Genomic DNA, 21,919 nt, shown 5'->3' with positions numbered 1-21,919 from the left:
ATTACAGGCATGAGCCACCATGCCCAGCCATAACAATGTTTTTAAGTGTATCATATCCATCAGATCTTCTAATGTTGAAGAGAGACCATTTGTTTCACGGTACAAAAGGGGAAACTGAAGACCAGAATGTCAAAGGCATTTGCCCAAGATCACAGAGTACTTACTCTGTCCAAGTGTACCAGAGAGGATGAGAGAAGCAGCCTTATCCCCTCAGCTGGTTGAGAAAGGCCCAATCAGGAATAGTAGCTGAGTACTTAACAAAACAAGTTAAGTTCAGAAGCTCAGCTCTGAGCAGCCTTGATTAAGCCAGATTTTGGTTCAGGAAGAGCAAGCAAGAAGAGCTAGCACAGAGAATTCAGCCTCTGGCTAAGATGCAGAGCTGGCTGCTGAGTTTCAAGGGGATTCAACAAAAACACACTCACTGGAAGGGTAAAGTGAGAGAACAGAGCAATCATCCTAGGGCCAACTGTTTCCAACTGTGCTAATGGGCAGGCTCTGGAGGCAGTGGACAGAGTCTTGGAGACTGGGATTCCCACCTGACTCCAGCAAGGAACGTGGATCAGCAGAGGCAAACCCACTCTTGTTTAAAAACTTGCGAACAGTCTGTTTCTCTTGGCCTCAATTTCTTTCATTTGCAAAACTAATAGGCATGGGGAGATTGTACAAGAAATCCACCTGCAAATCTGTTATGTACACAGACCCTTCTTTTGAGCTCCAGACACATACATTCAACCGCCTTCTAGACATCCACCTGAATGTTTCTCAGGCATCTTAAACTCAACATGTCCCAAACCATCTTCCATCACACAACCCAGAAAGCTCAGGAAATCGGTCCCCTTCTCTGTCTCCTTGCTCCCTAAGCCTAATCAGTCACCAAGTCCTGCTTCTTCCCTGTCTTTGACACAGCTCACATTAATCCCTTTACTCTCCACCTCCCGCCTTATCATCGCTCGTCTACAACTGTACAACAAACACACATTGCTCCCCCAGTCTCCAGCCCTGATGTCCTCCAGTCATCTCTGTCTAGAAAAGATCTCATCATGTCATTCTACTGCTCATTTATTCGGTCAACAAATATTTACTGAGCATCTACTAAGTGTCAATCGCTCTCCTAGGTGAAGATTCAACAGGCAACAGAATGGACAAAAAGTTCCAGCCTCATAAAGCTTACATTCACCATCCAAAATAATTTAGTTATTTCAAGAAGAAGAAGAAAAAAAACCTAACTGTTGTTAACTGTGGCTTTGCAGGAGGGAGTCTAGATAATCCTCTAGAAGTTTCATTTTATAGCCTTTTGTACTGCATGAAAAAATATATTTATAATGATATTGTTATTCACATTTTATTTGCACCTCCTCTATAAAGCTTAACCTTTCTTCCTCCACAAAACAATAGGTGCTCACTCCTCCCCCCTGGGCCCCATCATGGCATTTACCCCACTGGACCCTGGTTACTTACAAATCTGTCTCCCCTATTACACCTGGAACCCCTTGAGGGCAGGAAGTTTATTTTCTTAATCCTTGCATGTCTGGTGCCTTGCATGGTTGCTCAATAAATATTAATGGAATAAATGATTCTATAAAATTAAATGCCTATATGTATACAGATTTCTGACATATTTGTAAAGTCCAGGAGGACCTCTACTGTTTCATATAGTGCTTCAGGTTATGATCTGTGTTTTGTTCTCAAATCAGATTAAGGGGAAAAAGCTTTTGCTACTCTACCATCACCATATAGGGAAGAACAGCTTGTTCTTGAGTGCCACCTGCTGGTCAAATAGAGTAAAGCTCTTTGGTTAGGTAAAGAAGGTAACTGTTAATCAATGCTGAAATACATTGAAATGAAAATAATGAGTAGTTACCACTACTGATTTATAGATCTGAAATGCTAGGAAAATAAAGTACAAAACTGGACACACACTGTGATGTTAATTATAAAAAATATATACATTGAAGGCAAGGACTTGTAGTTGTATTAGGATATTGGGACTATGGGTGAATTCCTCTCTGTTCCCAGTTATTTTAATATTATCATATGTAATCAGTGTTAATTAATAAAATTATCAACTGAAGTCTGTCCAAGATATTAAAATGGACTTAAAACAACGCCATCGCTTCTCCAGTTGCCACAAAACTGTGAACCTGGGCCACCTGTGACTTCTCCTCCTTCATTCTTTGGGTTAAGGTCAAGTCCTGCCAATGTTTCTGCCTACACATCATTCCTGTCCAACCAGTGAAAGGCGCTAGGTTCAACTTACAAGCTGCCTGCCTCAGTGCTAACCAAGTTGGATTTCAGTTAATTAAGATTTACAGATCCATCCATTCATTGAGCAAACATTTACTGTACACTTTCCTTCGTGTCAGGCACCCCATTTAGGCTGGTTCCTCACCAATTCCAGATATAAAAAAATCTTACTCATTTGGATAAACTGGGGGAAAAGCAAGCCCGATTACTGAAAAATCCCCAAATGGTAGAATAGCAGGAGGAAAAAACTCATTTATTCCTGCCAAGTATTTCATGAGAGCTGAAAAACAGAGGCTTTGAAGACCTATTTTCAGTGATATAAATAAGAATTCTTGGTAAATTAACAGATTGAATATCTTCAGCACATTCACAGTGTCTGAAAACAATTTGCTCTTTTAGTCAGCTTACATTAGTACCCTCCAATCCTGCTAACCCAATATCATAAATAGTTGCTTAAATTGTGTGTGTGTGGCGGGAGGGGGGGGTGTTTGTTTTTTGTTTTTTTTTGAGACAGAGTCTCGCTCTGTCACTCAGACTGGAGTACAGTGGTGCGATCTTGGCTCACTGCAACCTCCGCTTCCTGGGCAAGCAATCCTCCACCTTGGCCTCCCGAGTAGCTGGGACTACAGACGCATGCCACCAAGCGCAGCTAATTTTTAAAGTACTTTTTGTAAAGAGGAAGTTTTGCCATATTGCCCAGACTGGTCTTGAACTCTTGCCTCAAGTGATCCCCCCACCTTGGCCTCCCAAAGTGTTGGGATTACAGGCATGAGCCACCATGCCAGGTCTAAATTCTTTTTTAATAGCTCGAAAACATTAAACCTTAGTATATCTTCTGCTAACTTATTACGAAATTTTGAATCAGTATGGGGCAGATGAGAGTTTACTGCCAACCCTGGTCCCTTGGTCTAGAGCTTCACTGTTCCTAATCTGGATATGGCTCTGCCCTGAACCTGCTGAAGAACTATGGCATTACACTGCTTTGATGTGCCTATTTCCTCATCTATAAAATGGGGATTAAAAAGAATGCCTCATCTTGGAATGTTCAGAGGATTAAATGAGGTAAGGTAGATAAAATACCAAGCACAGGACCTGGCACATAGTAAATGCCTGATAAATTGTTAAAATGATGTTATTCAATACCTGTGCTCCTTTATCCTGACTGCCTGTGGTAGCATTTGCCACTTGGCCTTTTCATTTACTAACCTTATCTGTGTGTGTGTGTGTGTGTGTGTGTGTGTGTGTGTGTGTGTGTGTGTGTGTGTTTTGTCCCAAAACTATTAAGGGACTATATCTACATTCCTATTAGAATACAGAGCTTAGTGCCTTGGATCCAGTAGAGCTAGGGAATTCACTCTGCCAGCTGTCCCATGAAGCCCTTTCTGTCTTGTGCAGTTTAGGGGGATGGAGGTGAGGAGGTAAAGGAGGAGAGCAGGCAGCAGGGTTAACACGGGCAGTCGGGACTGCCAAAGTGACAAGCTGAGAATAAAGAGGTGGCCTGGGGGACCAAGGAGAGCTTGCTCGGAGCTGTGGCCTTGAGGACACCCTTTATCTGCAGGTAGCCTAGGGTCATCTGGTGGGCTTCTCCTCTGAAGGCACATCTCTAGGACCTAGAGGACCTGTGACTTATTGTCATTTTTAGAGCTGAAGGCCCAGCTCAATTGGAAGCTCTTTAAAAGGGAGTGAGCTGCAGAGCCAGAGTAGGAGACACGGGTTCTGATGCTACACCTGAGCCCTGACACCTGTCATATTGGTGACTGAGTCACCAACCTCACAGTGAATGCAAGAGACTTTACACCAGTCCTTCTCCAAGGTGGGAACTGTCCCCTAAGGCAGTCCTTCTCTAGGTGCTGTCTTAATATGTCTTCTTAATTTCTTCTTATGCTCCTGGGTATATTAATCATGAAACACACATATTTATAGAAGAAAAATTAACATGATGGATCTAGCTAGAGCTTTGGATCACTACCCTAAAAAGATTAAGGTTTTTCCATTTTTCCACCAAAATACCCAAATACCTGCTGACTTTCAAATGAAACTTCCTGTAAAGCACATTCTCCAGCAATGTAGGTAGGATATGTCCCAGAGACCACAATATCTGTCAAAAAAAAAACCTTATACACTCAGCAACTCTGCTCATTGTGGATTTATCCAACCCTACTAGAATAGGTAATAGGTGTGTCTTCCCCTCATTGTCATATTTCAAAGAACAAGACACAGATGTGATGGTGACAAAATAAGAAAAGCTCCTACCAGAACAAGCTCCTTTCCTAAATTCACTGGGTACACCAGGCACTGTGAAGACTGGGGCCTTGCCCTTGGGGAGTTTATAATACACTAGCAATTATAAAAATACAAGAGTATATGTCAGGTATACAGCAACAGAAGTAAGGGCCATAGAGGTACTAACGTGAGCCTGGGTACAGGAAGTCTCCACGAGGGCCTATCTATACAAGCTGAAATGTTTGCCATTTACCACATATAGAACAGCAGGTGAGGGTAGCACTGAACGTTTTCAGCTGGGATAACAGCTTCACAGCAAAGTGCTGAGAAAGGCAATCTGCTATAGGATTCAGGATGGTTTGGCAGGGGAAGAGGCTGGTGGCACCCCACGAAGGAGTGGGGTATGCATGCATCATCCAGACAGAGTCCTAAGAACTGACAGAGGAAAAGAGATGCCCATCTATGTGAGAATCAGGTAAATTAGCCCCTTCTCGGCACCTCCCTCCCCCAATCTTTTTTTTTTTTTTTTTTTTTTTTTTTAGATAGAGTCTCACCTCTGTCACCCAGGTTGGGGTGGAGTGGCACGATCTCGGCCAACTGCACCTTCCGACTCCCAGGTTCAAGTGATTCTCCTCCCCCAGCCTCCCAAGTAGCTAGGACCATGCCCAGCTAATTTTTGTATTTTTAGTAGAGGCAGGATTTCACCATGTTGGCCAGGCTGGTATCAAACTCCTTACCTCAGGTGATCCACTTGCCTCAGCCTCCCAAAGTGCTGGGATTACAGGTGTGAGCCACTGCACCTGACCCCCTCCCACAATCTTTACGCCAGATGTGGCCTGTCTCAGTCACACTCACCTCCCCATAAGAAGCAGCAAATGAGATTTTTTTCCTTTCTTTTTTGGGACACAGTCTGGCTCTTTCACTCAGACTGGAGTGCAGTGGTACGATCTCAGCTCACTGCAGCCTCAGTCTCCTGGGCTCAAGAGATCCTCCTGCCTCGGCCTCCCAAGTAGCTGGAACTATAGGTGCATACCAGCATACCCAGCTTTTTTTTTTTTTTTTTTTTTTTTTTGGGGTAGAGACAGGGTCTATGTTGCCCGGACTGGTCTTGAACTTCTGGGCTCAAGTGATCCTCGTGCCTTAGCCTCCCAAAGTGCTGAGATTACAGGCATGAGCCACAATGCCAGGCAAGAACTTTGATTCTAAACTTAGACAAATAAACTCCCATTCTAAAGGTAAAGATGCTAAAATGGGGAAAGGTTTATGAAAGGTAATATAAATCATCACAAAACTAATTTGGAAGAGGAGGACAGAAGAAAAAGAATTTGAAGACTATAATTAGATCACTTCTTATCACCAAACTGTACATCATTCAGAGCCATTAGGCTGATACAAACAAAACACACTCTGGGTCCAAAACATAAGCTTCTCTCTTCCCATTTCTGACATTTAACATAGTAAGCAATGTAAACAAAATAAAATGGCAACTTACTATCCAGGAGTCTCTGAAGAAATTTCCGGAGTAGGGCTGATGGCTGAGCTCTGTAAATGTCCAAAAAAGAAAAAAAAGAAGAAAAAAAAAATGTAGATGATTTATTGACTCATATGTTTCAAGCCAAGAGGAAAAAGAGAGAGGTCAATTTCTTTTCCTAGTTTAGATCAGGACCTCTGGAAGTCGGGGGGCTGGAAGGAAAAGTCTTCGGTGCTGGTGGAGGGCAGTGCTCTTTCTCTGGGAGGAGAATGTAATGGGCAGGTGGGCTCTCCTACTCCTGGTCTTTTGCCTTCCAGTGGATGCAGCCAAGGCCCTCTGGGTGGGTCAGGAGAAGGCCTCCTGGCTCATACTCATCTTCTGTCACAGGTCACTGGGCAGTGGCCCACCGTGGGCCAACATGCTTCAGTGACATGGACAGCACATCCTCCACCAGCTTCTCCACAGCCCTCAGACCCCTCTCTGAGCCCAATGCAGAGCCATTCATGCACCCCAAATGCCACATCCAGAGACAGGGTCACCCAACACTTTAGGTCCAGAATGTACAAAAGCATACTTTAAAATACCACACTGTATTTAGATAACTTGTGTATGCCTGCAAATTTAGGAGTGCAGAAATGGGGAGAAATGCAATTTCACCAACCCTATTAATGACCACTTCGGCATGAATAAGGGAATGCTTTATAAAATTACCAGGCACCACACAAAAGGAAGAAAACAACCAAAAGCTACATGCAGAGAAAAAGCAACATAATTCTGTAGTTTAGGGTTTCTGTTGTCTTGGAAAGAAAAATGCAAATGCTTTGATATGCTTGTTTTTAAAAATAAAGGAGTAGTTGAATAAATCAATGCAAACATTAATTTTAAAGATACTTCTACCTTAAATAATGGCCTTATCTCTAATAATTACCATTTTAAGAAAAACTAGCTATTTGGAGAAGAGACATTTAAGGAAAGGAGAGAAAGAAAAGGAAGAGATTGTGAAAGAGAGAAAAGGACATGACAGGGAAGGAGAGGCAAACTCACCCACTAGCCCCCTGCCTGCTGAAACCTGTTGGGCTTGTGTGCTTTCATTTCTGAGGGCACCTCTGCTCTGGGATGAGGACCGTACCCCACGCCACCTCCATTATTCCTCAGAGAGCACACCCCTCTAACCTTCACATCCATCCTCCAGCCCTTTTGGCTGCACTGTCTTACCTGCCCATCCTCTCCTTCTTGAGTCTCCTACCTCTGAACACCTGTCCTGTCCAGTCTTCCACCTTGAAAAAACTTTGACCCTGTAGAGTCCTCTGGGTACACTCCCCTCCCTTCCTTCCTCCCACGGCCACATCTTTTCACTCAGTGCTGTACCTCTGTAGGCTCCAGATTCTTTGCCATATACTCTAACTCCCAAGAACTACTCATCCAGCAACCTCCAAAGCCTTTGGAAACATCTTAGTCATCATATCCACTGACCTTCCTGGGAGTCCACCTTTCTGGACCTCTGGGAAGATCTCACGCTTTCTCCTCTTGCTCCATCACTCGCTTTTCCCTCCGCCTCTGTGAACTCTCCTTTCTCTCCCTCTCCCCTTCTCCTGTTCCACATCACCCAACATCCCCGTGGGTAGTTCTTGGTTTCACATCCTTTCTCTCAACACAACTCCCTCTTCAATCTTTCATCTAATCCCTAGTTGGGTGTCTTCCTCTACTCCCAGGGCTTCAACCATTGCCTCGCCTCAGGTGACTCCAATCCCCATCTTAAGCCCATGCCTCTTCCAAGAACTCTAGTTTTAGAGTTCCAACTGCCTACCAGATATTCCCTATATGACACCCAACCAACACCTCAAAGGTCAATTACCTAAAGCCAACTCCCTCACCTTGCCTCTGCCCTGATCTTCTTCCCAGCTTTCCTCTGTGATGTGCTCACATCCTCATTCTTCCAGCTGCCTGGCCAAAACCCTAAGGTTGTCTTTGTCTTAATCCTATCCCCCGATTCTTTGCTCTTTACATCAGTTAGTTAAACTATCCCACTGCAACATCCTCAGTGACCTGGCTTGCATCTGCCCTCCTCACTGCATGCTGGCACACCCAGCAAGGGCTCTCACCACAGCCACAGTCACCATTCTCACTCCAGGACTAGTTGTGATCTCTTCTCACCTGGGACCTTCAATTCCACAGTGGCTAATCTGGTTCCTTCACCCTAATTGGAAACTCAGCCCCTGACCCCACCCCACCTGCCCCACCCATCACCTGTCTGCCTCACCCATGTGTGCAGTGCCTCTGGTGGCTCCTTCAGGTGCTGAGGGAGAGCTTGAGCCTGACCCCTGGCCCTGCTGGCTTCCTCATGCTCTGCTGTCTCTGGATTCCCAATTCCAAACACCCTCAAGCAACCTGCAGCTCCTTGGCTCCTGACTCTCTTATCCCAGACCCCTTGGCCAAATCCCTGGTCTCTTCACCCCTTCCCTGGTTTGAGTCTCTGCTGCTTTCGTGACTTTTGTGCCCAAGTCACTGGGGCTGGAGATCTGTCTCGGTTCTGCTTAAGTGTGGCATGGGTCCATCGGCAGTTTCCACTTTTCCTGTCATGGTTTGTGGAACTTCCTGGCCTCCTCAGCTCCATATTTCTTTTGTATCTTTTTTTTTTTTTTTTTTTGAGACGGAGTCTTGCTCTGTCACCCAGGCTGGAGTGCAGAGGTGTGATCTCAGCTCACTGCAAACTCTGCCTCCCGAATTCAAGCGATTCTCCTGCCTCAGCCTCCCAAGTAGCTGGGAATACAGAGGCCTGCCACCATGCCTGGCTAATTTTTGTATTTTTAGTAGAGACTGGGTTTCATCATGTTGGCCAGGCTGGTCTCGAACTCCTGACCTCAAGTGATCCACTTGCCTCGGCCTCCCAAATTGCTGGGATTACAGGCGTAAGCCACCGTGCCTGGCCACCTTTTGTACCTTCTCTAAAGATACCTTTTCCTTTTAAGAGTCTCTTTTGTTTTGTCAGGGAGCCCTCCAGGCAGTTCTATGAACATTTGGTTTTTTCCTCCTTGGAAACCTACTTACCATGATGTCTTTCTCTCTCTCTCTTACTCTCTCTCATATACCCTTTAATAAACCAATTTTGACATAGCTCCCTTTAAAATACCAAGGCAGGCTCAGTTTCAAACACTTCTTTTGTGTGTCCAGGCCATCTAACCTCTGAGTGCATTTTTCATTGAGAACTTTCTGACCTTTAAAATGACAAACACTACTACTCTGACAGCGCCATGCACAGAAAGGGTACCCAAAGCACTGCTGCTGAGTTTTTGAAACTGATCTCTGAGGTTGGTATCTCCCAGGGCTGCAAAAAAGAGGGAAACTGCCAAAAATGGCTCCCTGAAAATTCAGAGAAGGCAGACAGAGACGAAGAAAGGGAACTTAAAAGGTCGCCCCTGGAAAGCAGAGGAAGAGAATAAGGTGGGAGAGTAGTTTCAATCAGCAGCCTCTCTGCATGTATTTGAAGAATCCCCTTTAAGGAAGATGCCAAGCTCAAAAGAAAACCAAGCAAAAATGAACTGGGTAGGGGTGGGGGAAGGAGTCTAAAACAGGAGTCAGAAAGCCATGCAGCCTAAAATAGCCAGCATCACTGTCCGTCACCTCAACTACATCAAAAACCATAGAACAAAGAAGAAAACAAAGCACAGCTTGAAAAGGAACTGATGGCATGAGAAAAACTAGGAAATACCTGTGGCACGTTTGCACTGGGTGCTTTATTAAGCGTCTCCATTTTTTCTAAATCTGCCTCTAACTCTGTCTGGCAGAGGCTGAGATCTTTGTCTAGATTAGTCTGGTTCAAGAAAGAAAAGATGGGAAAGAAGGTTTTAGTTTAGAGGAAAGGGAGAAAGAATGGAAGGTTAAGTTTGAAAAAAATGAATTTTTTTCTTAGTGTTATACTTTCATATGGCCAAGATAGCATGATTAAAACACAAGAGCTCACTGGAAATTAGTTAAAGACATGAAAACAGAGAATGTAACATTAGGCATATAAAGCAGAAATCCTGATGTCATCAGAGCTTCTAAAAGCTATTCTACTTGCTAAAGAGAACTACAAAAACCTACCTTTAAGGAAATGCCTATTTTCCCTTTTTTCAGAGTGTGGTGACGGTGACAAATACTATATGTCAGAAGAATATGCAATTGCTTTAAAAACCTCTAAACATTAGTATATGTCTTAGAGAATTTGTTACATAGTTTTATTACCAAACCAAAAAAAAAAAAAAAAAAAGCATCAAGTTTTTTAAAAACTGATTTAAGAAAAAACAAACAAACAAACCCACAACACACTCACACTAACCAAGGCTAGAGAGCACACACAGTCCAACGGAGGAGGCACAGCGGAATTACCTTTCTATCCTCTCTAGGAAGGATAGAGCAGTCTCCAGGAGTATAATCCCATATCTTTTTGGGAGGCTGACGGGAAGCAGAGGAGGAAATGAAGAAATGAGCATAAAGACATAAAGACAAACATGGAGACTGGCTCAAACAAGGAGGGGCACACTGGGAGAACTGTATCAACACAGAAAGGTGAACTCAAAAGCAAGGGGAGTGGGTGCTGCCTACGGACACAAGGCTGCCTGCTGGAGCGGAAGCCTGAGGATTTGGGAGCTGGGACCGTTACCTAAGAAGTCTGTTTCTATGTCTATGTTTCAAGAGCAAATCATCGTTGGATTCTAAATATTGAAAACTTAAGAAAAGAAGGGGGAAAAAAAAGAAAAAAAAGCATTAACATAAATTTGAACAAAAATAGAAACTTTTAAATTCCTCATTGTTCTTTTCAAACTAAGATTGACACTGAAGATTCTACATTTTTGAGGCAGTCTTCTGCTGTAAAATTCATTGTGTATTAACACATGTGTGAATCTAGAGGTTCGGTCAACAGACTGAACCAAATGTACTTTCTGTGGTTTGTAGCAATGAAATCCATGTATAAAATGGGTGTTAAATAGTGCACTACACAATTTCATACCAGTAGTTTTAAAATCTCCTTTTACAGTTCAACTAGACCTTGACAGTGGTAGAGACATACTTTTCATCCCCCTTAGAGAACAGAGCTTAAACCCAGAATTTAAAGAGGGGACTGTAAGGTTATTTTTGTCTTTTAACTCTTCAAGTCAGATTTACAGCTGCATTCCTAAGACAGAAATTTGCCAAAAGATTGTTGTAAGTTTAATGAGGGAGGAGTCCAGAGGGTGGAACATTCAGAGGTTACAGGTGACATCTAACTCTGGATCCTCTCTTCCACTTGTTCTGCCTATTTAGACTTGAATTTTCTTACATAATGACCTCTAGGGTGATAAGAAATAGGAGATCAGTAATAGCTCCTAAAATGTTGTGCAAATTTCATTATAGCCAACTCTATGGAAGCATTCAAACTGGTTTACATTGTGAAATTTTGACTTGCTCTTACATATAGAAATCATGTCAATTTCTATAGAAATTAGAGGAAAACAACTCAGAAGAAAAAGCTGATTCCCAGGCTCTTTGTAATAAATCTGCAAATGAGAAGTAATCTGATTCCAAGGTGTGTTCACCACTGACAGCAACAGGTCAGTAATGTCATCTCTGCACATGTATATTCTGCATTTCGTAAAGTAAGTGATATTAGCAATTACCATTCATCTTTAAGCACTTAATACACTTGGACTGTTCATCTGCAGAAGTAGACTTTTTAAAGCCTAGTGACTTACGATCATTTCTTTCTTTACTGCAATAAACAGGGCAGTGCTTACAAATTAAACTGGTTTTAAATAATCTGTCCAAAAATGGTCCCTGGAGTCTTGAACTATTTGCTATTCTAACAACTTGTTGGAGCTAAAAAGGTATCTTTTTAGTCAGGATCTTGCTGAAATTTCAGTTCATTTTGGATGGCTTAAGCGAAGGGGTGGAGGAAGCAAGGAGTTCAGGGTAAATGTCTAGTGTCAAAGTTCTGGCAGGCTTTACTCGGGGAAAGTGGTTCCCAGTTGGTGTGAGAAAAAAAAAAAGTAGAAATGCTGATTCCCATGACCTGGTAGGAGTTTTGATTCTGCTTCTGAATGGCTGAAAAGCTTTTCAAAACAACTTCCATGGTTTAGGTCACTTTTATTTATGTCTCTTACTCTTTTGTGGCAGAGTGGTTAGAGTAGGAAGTGAAGAAAAAATTTATCCTTACCACACCTTCCTCCCAAACCCTGTTAGTTCAACTAGGTAATAAGCCCACCATTAGGATGACTCAGACCATAAGGAGCTGTTCCTTTCAGGGCTGTTCCTCAGGATATGGGCATTGATTTAGTTAATTTGGCAAGTCTTCATAAGTATTATCTTTTAAAGTAAGACCTACACAAAAAGAAGCAGTCTCATTAGAAGAACTCTGAGGCCTGTGCAAAGAATGCATGTGGCTTCAGAGAAAATGCTACTTTGAAAAAGCATCTCTGAGTCTTTAAATAATTAAGAGGCTGTTAGAGCAATGGGATAGGGATACAAGCTAGAGGAAGGCCCCAGTATACAACTGGACTGCATTCTCAACATTTGTTTGAAGTTAGCTGTGTGGTACCTGGAGTGAAGTTTTTGGCAGCAATACTGTTAATTTATCAAGCTATGCATGGAGACTATTTAAATGTATGCTGGTATTAAAATACTATATATTATCCTCAAAAATTATTTGTAATGATAGATTTAGTAAAACAATCACAACTAATTAGGGAAAAAATTCCACCATTTTTCCTGAAAGCTAATATTTTAGATAAAACTAATTTAGTTGTTTGGCAGATGAGATGGGCAGAAATGTGTGGATTCTGAAACAGACTTCAAAAATCAATGGCATGGACTCTATTAAACATAATTTAATAGCTTTTGCTTTCCTTGACTAAAGTATGGCATTATTGTTTCATATACCAATCATGGTCTGTTTTGGGGGTGGGGAGACAACTACACACAGCAAAAGCTTTTTTTGGTGACATAATTGACCGGGTTTTAAGAAAAGGAGAAAAGAGAAAGGGTTAGGATACTGTTAAATACTGCATGTGGAAAAGATTGCCTGAGGTAAATTTAACTGATGTCTGAATGGTGAACAGCAGAGGGGGAAAAAAAAGAAAGGAGAGAAAGGAGAAGAAATGAGGTGTGCACCAATGCTTTGGGGAGGGGAGAAGGAGGGTGCAGACTTTGGGTCAGATGCGTCCCTCTCCACTGGTCACTAGGTGGCGCTGTTCATCCAGGACAGCTCAGCTGCTATCGGGAGACAGTGTCTAGGAGGGACCAGAAGAGAGGAACAAGCAGGCTGTTTGCAAATCTAGTGCTCTTAACTCAGAAGATGCCTGAACTCTCAAAACTCAGCACCGCCAAATCAAAGAGTAATTCCTAAGCACCAGCTTAATTTCTCTTTGTCTTTGTTTTAATAAAAAATTTTAAAACATTTTATTTACTCAACTATAAAATTCATTCCTGTCTGCAAATAAAACTATCATCCCAGACCACAGAAACTCAAAAGCTGGATCCAATGCTTAAAGTCACATACAATCATTGAATAAAATGTGTTTATACACTTAACTCCTCTACCTGTAAATTCTTTTTGCAGCTGTCATAATTAAGACTTTAAAGTAACTAGAGTTTTAAAGTCAGTTTCCAGTTATCTCTAGAGGAAGGATGAGCTCAATTCTCCCTTCTATTTTATATTCCTTTGGGTGCAAGGCTAAGAAAATCCTCCTTTAAGTGCCAAAAGCCAATTTGTACCAAAGCCAGTTCAGAGATATCATGGGGCAACTGTAGGGTGAATACTAAAGATGCTAGAATTCCTTACTCCCATTTCAAACTTTGGGAAATATCCTACATCATAGAAATCATTCCCTAAAAGTCACCTATAATGGGGTTGCATTTGTGGGTCACATCTGCATAAAGAGAGGTCCTTGTTGGCCTGCTCTGGGACTTCATTTACATATGTGCTTTTAAAAATTCTATTTAAAGCAGAGACAATGCTGGTCTTCTCAGTGTGTAATGCATTTTCAGCTTGTCTTTCACAAACCATAAAGACTTTGGTCAAGGAAGTGAACCAATGGCTGAAATAATGCCATCCACAAGGCATGTGGTACTTGTTGTTAGTAGGGGGAGGTCTAAGACAAGCAATGATTATTTGTGTTTCTCTGGTATATTCCAGCAAGATGTATTTCCAGAGCTCACTATCCTTTCTCAGTGAAGTAAGGCAAAAGAAAGCTTAGAGGTTGTAGTGAGAAGAGACAATCCCACTACAGACAACCAACATGACTGCTCCCCACTTTCTGAATTCCTTACAAACATCTGATTCTTTAGCAGCAACAATGCATCCACAGCATTAGTTTAAAAGGTGTATAACCACTGAAGCTATTAAACTTACCGGTTTCCCAAACTCCAATTCCGAAAAGAATTTATACCAAGGTTCATTCTTTAAATCTATCTCTTCTGGGCTTATATCCCGACTCTATAGGGGTTGGTGATAGGGAAATGGAAGAAAGAGAAGGATAACATTATGCAAAGATTACATAGGAACAGGCCAGTAGAGATGCAGTGGTTTCCAGGTATATACAGGAGCTGCATTCAATAGCAGCAATCATCTGTTTTTACTGACAACAGCAAAAACAGGAGGGAGAGGACAGGTTTATAAAAACAGGGAAATTGAGGCAGGGAACAGTGAGTGAATCATTCTCAGCCCTAAGGCAGAGGAAAATGGACTATAGATGGACAACTCTGCACCACACTGCTGCCTACACAACAAGTCTGAATCTGGGCATAACAGCGTTCTGCAATAATTTTCAGTAATGTGGAAGAAAACAAAGCCCTTTACAAAGAACTATTAGTTATGAGCAAACTACTTGGTGAGCACACCAAACATTTAGCCATCTATGCCAGTTGAGTAGAGCAGATTTTTATGGGCTAGTACAACTTTAGTACTTATTTGCAAAGCTACCTTAAGGTTTTCGAAATAAACGCAAATATTGACACTTTATAAAAGCCAATTGGTTAATACTGCATCTTTAATGGCACATGAGTAGGTAGGAAACCATGTCCCGTACACAGTAAAGTGAAAGTGAAAAATGATATAAGTAAAGACAGAGGACACAGTGAAAAAACATTTTAAACAAGTATCCATGGCAGATGAATACAGACAGAATATACTTCGTGTTTTAACACATAAATGTTAAAGAATCGGGAAAAAATAAAGTGAAAGAAAAGCTAGACAAGACAGATAACAGAACAAAGGGGAAAAAACTTCTGGGTTATGTGACAAAAATAAGTTAGATTTCTCACTTTATATAACACTATGAGGTTATCAATAGACTGATAATTTGATTCCATGGGATATAATATTTAACCAAGTAAGTATAAAGTTCTGGCACCTTATTTCATGGAATAACACGTTTCTGGAAATAACTAGTTGGAAAACGAATGCGGCAAAGCAAATCACGTTTTCCCCTTCATAAATTGGAGAAATATTTACATCAGGGAAAAGTGAGGTTCATGACTAATTAAATATGTATATATGTTTCAAAAAACATTGATAATCACGAAAAGAGAGTTGGGGTGATTTTCTACAATAACCTGAAATACAAAATGCATACACTTTCTACTGAGATTGAAAACACTGCACAACAAACTTCACCACTTCTGGGCTATAACATCTGAGGGAGGGGGTGGCCATGTCTGGTGTGCAGGTCTTTAATGCCAGTGCTTCACAAAGCAGCTCTTCTTGACTGTACTTTTCTTACAACATAGTTAACATCCCCTTTGCAGCTTGTAGAAATGGCTGCTAACTTTCTTAGTGACCTTTACCAATCCCTTTTTCTAAGATCTTTAAAAGAATCTTTAGCATTACTTTCACTTTTGCTACAGGTAGAGGACGATATGGAAATATGGCAGGGAAGCTTCCTTTAACCGAAACCAAGCTAGGTTGAAATCGGAAGGAAATACATACTGAAACACAAGGTCTGTCCTCCTGCATCCAGATAAAACTTCCTCCAAATGTCTTTAGGGACTTAGGGTTTAAATCCTGAAGGAGAAGACTTGCCCTCACTGTAGTAAATGGATTCTATATTTATTCAATTCAGTGAAAGGAGGTACAATACCTACAAAAACACAACTATTCAGTACTGGCAATTTAGCCATTGGGACTTTCTAGATCCTAATATGATGGGGTTTCATGAAATCTATTTCATGTTTGTTATTTTTACAAAGACTATTTATAAACTGCCCTCTAGGAATGGTTAGGCTTTTTTTCTTTTTTCTTAAATAAAATGTACCAGCTCTTTCGGGAAACTGCCCGAAAGTTTTGGTACTCATGATCCTGAAGTAATTAACTCATTTTATTTCCAAAGGTTGTCTGCAGATTGTTTTACTGTGGAGGTTAATGCTGTGCCAATAATAGAATCAGGAGGTTATGTCAAACAGCGATGGGTGAGAGCAACCAGCCTCCGTCCTTTGAGCTGCCCAGAGATAAAGCTAAAAACGTGATACCACACAGCCCTCACATCTGCATTTGATTTTGCCAAGTATAACTCAGCTGTGGATCCTGTTATGGAACAGACCAACAGAAAAACCTCCTTCTGGACACAGAGCAGGAACTCTGGCCTGGCAGACAGGGAAAATTCCATAATGCCTGGCAAAGTTCTTTAGTACCACAGGCTATTCTCCCAGCTCAAAAAAAATCCTTGGAAAAGGGCAGGTAACTCACCAGAAAAATGCCAGCTTCTCCTCAAAGACAGTTTTGCTTCTTGAATGGAAGCCAGAGACCAGCTTCAAATTCCAATTAAATAAGTCACCTGAATGTGGTATGTCTGTGTAGCACTTCATAATATTCACAGTTATTGTACCCATATTATCACATTTGACCCACCCCATCTTCCAATTCCTAGTCCTGTGTTCTTTACACTATACCATATTCCGCTTTTCATATTCCACATGACCGGGGAGCAGGCCCACTAATTTTGCGATGACACCAAGCTAAAGCAGGGCTAAATGACCATGCTGAAAAGCCAGGAAAGGAACACAAAGTGAGGGTGAACTGGGAAGAAACAAAGCTGGGGAAATCCCCTTGTTTTACACTTCCAAAATGTACACTGTGTCTGTAATCACTCTTTTAATATCTGTCCGTCCTACTACATATATATATGTATATGTATATATATATGTATATGTGTATATATATATGTATGTATGTATATATTTAAGTGAACTGAACTTCTGTAAGAGACTTAGAGGAAGATATGAAAGAATGAGTCCTGAAAAAGGCCATTTCTGACAAAGCAAGGACTGACCAACAGCTCTCCAATTCCAAGGCTAAAAGAGAAAAAAGTATCCTACTATGGTAAGAGGGGACCAAGTAGAGATAAAGACCCATATAAGTGCCAGGTTTGGTGGCTCAAGCCTGTAGTCCCAGCAGTTTGGGAGGCCAAGAGGGGCAGATTGTTTGAGCCAAGGAGTTTGAGACCAGCCTGGGCAACATGGTGAAACCCCATCTCTACAAACAATAAAAAATTAGCTGGGCCAGGCACAGTGGCTCACGGCTGTAATCCCACACTTTGGGAGGCAGAGGTGGGTGGATCATTTGAGGCCAGGAGTTCAAGACCAGCCTGGCCAATATGGTGAAACCCCATCTCTACTAAAGATACAAAAATTAGCCTGGTGTGGTGGTGCATGCCTGTAATCCCATCTACTCAGGAGGCTGAGGCAGGAGAATTGCATGAACCCAGGATGCAGAGGTTGCTGTGAGCTGAGATTGCACCACTGCACTCCATCCTGGGCAACAGAGCGAGACTCCATCTCAAAAAAAAAAGAAAGAAAGAAATTAGCTGGGCATGGTAGTGCATGCCTGTAGCCCCAGCTACTTGGGAGGCTGAGGTGGGAGGATTGCCTGAGCCTGGGAGGTCAAGGCTTCAGTGAGCCATGATCACATCACTGTAGTCCAGCCTGGGTGATAGAGTGAGACCCTATCTCAAAAAAAAAAAAAAAAAAAAGACCTTCATATGAGTCTTTCAAATAGATGACTAGGTCATCAAGGTTGTAAGTCTTCTGTAGGGGGTTTTGAAGGCAGTACAGTGTTTCTTTCATCTTTCTGGAATGATTTGAGTATGCTCCAGGGGCAAGGTGAGCTCTAGGGCAACCTCTCCTGCTAACCATGCATAGATGTGCCTATGAAGTCACAATTTAAATTGCCAGAGTTAAGCAGACATAAGTACCTCAAATGGAAAAAGCATTTTTTTCTCCCAAAATGAAGTAGTGCATATCTGAGAGCAGACTTAGATTCTACATCTGTCACTAGTTAGTATACTTACCCACAGTTAACAATGCAAGTGTGTGTTTTGGGGGCGGGGATAGGGGTGTATGTTCAAATTCTGGCAAACCAGATACTAGATACCAAAAGCCAAGACTCACATCTGAAACTCACACTTCACCTTTTCTGTCCATGTGATAAAAACAGCAGGAAACAAAATCAAACATAAAGGATGAATTCAACTACTGTGAAGGGCAGACTGTCAAAAGATTAAGATTCAACTAAAACTTCTCTTTGGAGGAACAGAGCTAAATTGGGTGAAACTATTGGACATTCCTACTCTTCCTTGGCCTGCCTTTGGTGTTCATGCCCCATTAGTGGCTTGGCTTAGGGCTTGGTACTACACAGAGGAGCTTTGCAATCCACGTGCATGCTCACCACCATTCTCCAAGAGGGCCCCTTGGGGCAACATGTGTTACTTTTCGGGGTTTGTAAAAACAATGTAAATGATCCCAAGAACTGTGGTATGGAAGATTCTCATAAACTGTTGTGGTATCAATGAGAAAAACTAAACTATGTTGTTTTTCCTAGTTCTGAGTGGTGGTTAAATGACTAAGAACCAGGGAAAGGAGCTGGAAACGAAGGAGAAATTAAGAAAAGGGAGCCTTCGGTAAGAGCCATGAAAATCTACGAATGGTGATACTGCCGAAACAAAAACACTCAAAGGTCTACAGAGTCCCTGAAATCATTTAAATGTATTAATATGTAATGGTGGGTCCCAGACTTCTTATTAGTGTTGGAAATAAACCCAAGGAGCACAACTTTCTTTGCAGGAGCACCTGGGTGCAAGGTTACCTTCTATGTTTCTTACGTACAGTATCTTCTAAGAGCAGAGAACCTCCAAAGAAGGGCAGTGGTGGGGAGAAGGCAAAATTCTGGGCTTCTCTCCTAACTTTCTGCTTGAAATAACTGTGGTGCATAGTGAACGCTAAAGAATGACAACTCTAAGTATTTCTGTGACCTGTTGACCTTTTTTCCTAATTAAAATGACTTATCCTTCAGTCTTTTAGAGATGTCACATTTTTATCTCAGTAGAAGTCAAATCGATTCTTCTTTCAAAACATGTAGAGCCAAAGAGGCGGAGGGAACATAATTTGAGCCTGCATTTCAGAGGCCTGCTTATTCTGTAGACATTGTGGTGACCACATTTTAATAAAAACCAAACCCCAGCATAATAATTCCATCCTGCTGTCCTGCTGAGGACTTCAGTGTTTCTGGAGCTTTAGAGAACCCCTTAACCAGGATCACAATTCCGAACCAGCTTTTCCTAATGAAGGGTTAATAAAAGGACGCATGACTGGCAGGTATGAAACTAATCAATGTGTAAGAATTCTTCCTGCTTCACAGAAGAGGCCACTTTTCCAGGGTGGTCTGCTATATGCATACAAACCATTTTCCCCACTCATAATTGCTTAGAGATGTGAACTTGTATAGGGAATCATAAACCAGGTCGAATATGAAATTAGTCCTCAATATTGCACTTGTCAAAAAAGGAAGAGCTAAAAGATATATTCTAACAGCCTGGGGCCTTTTTTCCAAGTCACAACATCCTATTAGTTATGTAGCTTTTAATGACATTCTAGTAACTTGTACAAAATTTATGCCTGTTCTGAGTCACTTAAAAAAAACTGGACTTCAGTCCACTTAATGACAAGCCTGATAAATGAACACTTAGACATTTAAAAAAAGACAGCAGCAAAATCAACCTTTATGTTAGTAGAAAAATTAATATTGGTTAAAACCATGCACAAAAAAAGCAACAGAGCCACAATAAGAGGATTTTTTAAAAGCAGACTCGCGGGACTTATTTTATGAACACCTGCAAAAATGAAAAGGGTAAAAGTACTTCATTTTTGTCATTATCTTCAACACAAAGCAAGTCTATCTCAAGGGGAAAGAATGTAATCCAATTGCACAATGCATTCTGATTAAAGAACATGGGCAAGGTGAGACAAAAGAACTTTAATATGCACATTACCATCTTTTCGTTGGTCAGAACGGAAGACTTGCCCGGCTGATATTCGTAAATGCTTTTGGGCTCTGCACGATATTTTCTTGTATCTACTTTCTTATCTGGGGGTTCCCAGTCATTTCTGCAGAAAGAAAATTCTATTAGAGCTATTTTCATGACAACTGGCATTAGCTTCCGACACGGTCTGACTTTGGATGGCTATAGTGTAATCAAAGAACTGTTATATCCAAAGCATAAAATCGGAGTCAGGGTGAACAATTTAGTTGTATTGGTTTGCTTCTCAAAACAACCAGTTAAAGTTTGGTGTTCACTTCACAAAAGGCTTGAGACGTCCTGTGCTCAAAACCAGGCACCAGGAAGGGGAGAGGAGAAAGCAACAGGAAAACAGGCAGCAGCAGCAAAGCTGGCTCTGGAAAAATCTTTCACCTTGCTTCGCTCTATAGGCTTTTCATTCCACAGACATGCCTGTACTTCCCACTCACACTAGTGCAGTGAGAGAGAACACAGGTCCTGGAGCCAGTTGACTGTGGTTCAAATCCTGCCACACCCCTTGCTAACTAGGTGATCTTAGACAAGTATTTCACCTCTTGGTATCTCAGTTTCCTCATCTGAAAAATGGGGTTGTTGTAAGGACTAAACAATTTACATGAGACAGCACATGTAATCACTGAGCAGAGTGCCAGGCCCACAGTAACCACACAATAAATGTTAGCTGCTACCATAATTGCATTCTTCCCTGTTCCACACTGGAATAGGGAAGAGGTAACTGTGGGTTGAAACCTTAGATTCAAGTCAGTAATAGATTTTCGTTTGATTTTTGCATATGGTGAGAGATGGGGGTCTAGCTTCATCCTTCTGCATAACCAGTTTTCCCAGCACCATTTATTGAAGAGTCTGTCTTTCTCCCAATGTATGTTCTTGGCACCTTTGTGGAAAATGAGTTCACAACAGGTGTGTGGATTTGTTTCTGGGTTCTCTATTCTGTTCCATTGGTCTATAGGTCTGTTTTCATGCTAGTACCAAGCTGTTTTGGTTACTATAAGCTCTAGTTTGCAAATTTTTAATTTGTACATTACTGTACTTTGCACTGTGATTATATTAAGTTTTTCATGCTAGGCTGTAAACTTCTTGAAGGCAGAGACAATGATTTATATATACCCATATCCTTCCATGATATATGGTTCAATCTGCAGAGAATACACCCAGTGGGTTCTGGATGAAGGCAACTATAAGGGATTTGTGGGTATACCCAGCTTTCTTTTCAAATTAATTATCAAACTCCTCAGGTAGAGGCCACTTAAGTTTGTGTGGTGCTTTTAAAACAGCCATTAATTTGTCTATGAGGTTGGAAAAGGTACAGAGGTGTGAAATTGGATGTGTATTTAAGGAAGAAGTAAATAATTTTGTTTGGCCAGAGCCTTTTGTGTGTTGAGAAGTGCTGTAAGTTGGGGCTGGAAGATGCATGGAACTCCTGTCCAAATAGCATGAGAAGATTGCTTCCGAGGGCATTTTTAGAGATAAGAACTCAAGTCAGGTATTTGGGACCAGCCTAGCCAACATGGTGAAACCCTGTCTCTACTAAAAAAATACAAAAATTAACTGTGAGTGGTGGCGTGCACCTGTAGTCCTAGCTACTCGGGAGCCTGAGGCATGAGAACTGCTTGAACCTGGGAGGCGGAAGTTGCAGTGAGCCAAGATCGCACCACTGTACTCC

The 21,919-nt window shown here is 41.7% G+C and overlaps 1 protein-coding gene across 41 annotated transcripts in view; it reads right to left on the bottom strand.

The window, feature by feature from the left end:
- The window catches only part of SORBS1 (sorbin and SH3 domain containing 1), a 247,838-nt gene that overhangs the window by 49,998 nt on the left and 175,921 nt on the right, over positions 1-21,919 (bottom strand). For 22 of the 41 annotated variants that reach the window (XM_030809195.1, XM_030809211.1, XM_030809199.1 and 19 more), the window contains 5 exons: positions 20,212-20,326; positions 14,304-14,387; positions 10,307-10,372; positions 9,648-9,749; positions 5,960-6,009 (listed from right to left, as the gene is read on the bottom strand). In XM_030809195.1, the coding sequence (XP_030665055.1) occupies positions 5,960-6,009; positions 9,648-9,749; positions 10,307-10,372; positions 14,304-14,387; positions 20,212-20,326 (417 nt within the window). The remainder of the gene's footprint in view (positions 1-5,959; positions 6,010-9,647; positions 9,750-10,306; positions 10,373-14,303; positions 14,388-20,211; positions 20,327-21,919) is intronic. The other 19 variants (XM_030809224.1, XM_030809227.1, XM_030809214.1 and 16 more) reach the window with 5 other exon arrangements.

The sequence above is a fragment of the Nomascus leucogenys genome, chromosome 3, assembly GCF_006542625.1.
Source record: "Nomascus leucogenys isolate Asia chromosome 3, Asia_NLE_v1, whole genome shotgun sequence".
Taxonomy (NCBI): Eukaryota; Metazoa; Chordata; class Mammalia; order Primates; family Hylobatidae; genus Nomascus; species Nomascus leucogenys.
This window is presented reverse-complemented; position numbering and strand designations above follow the sequence as displayed.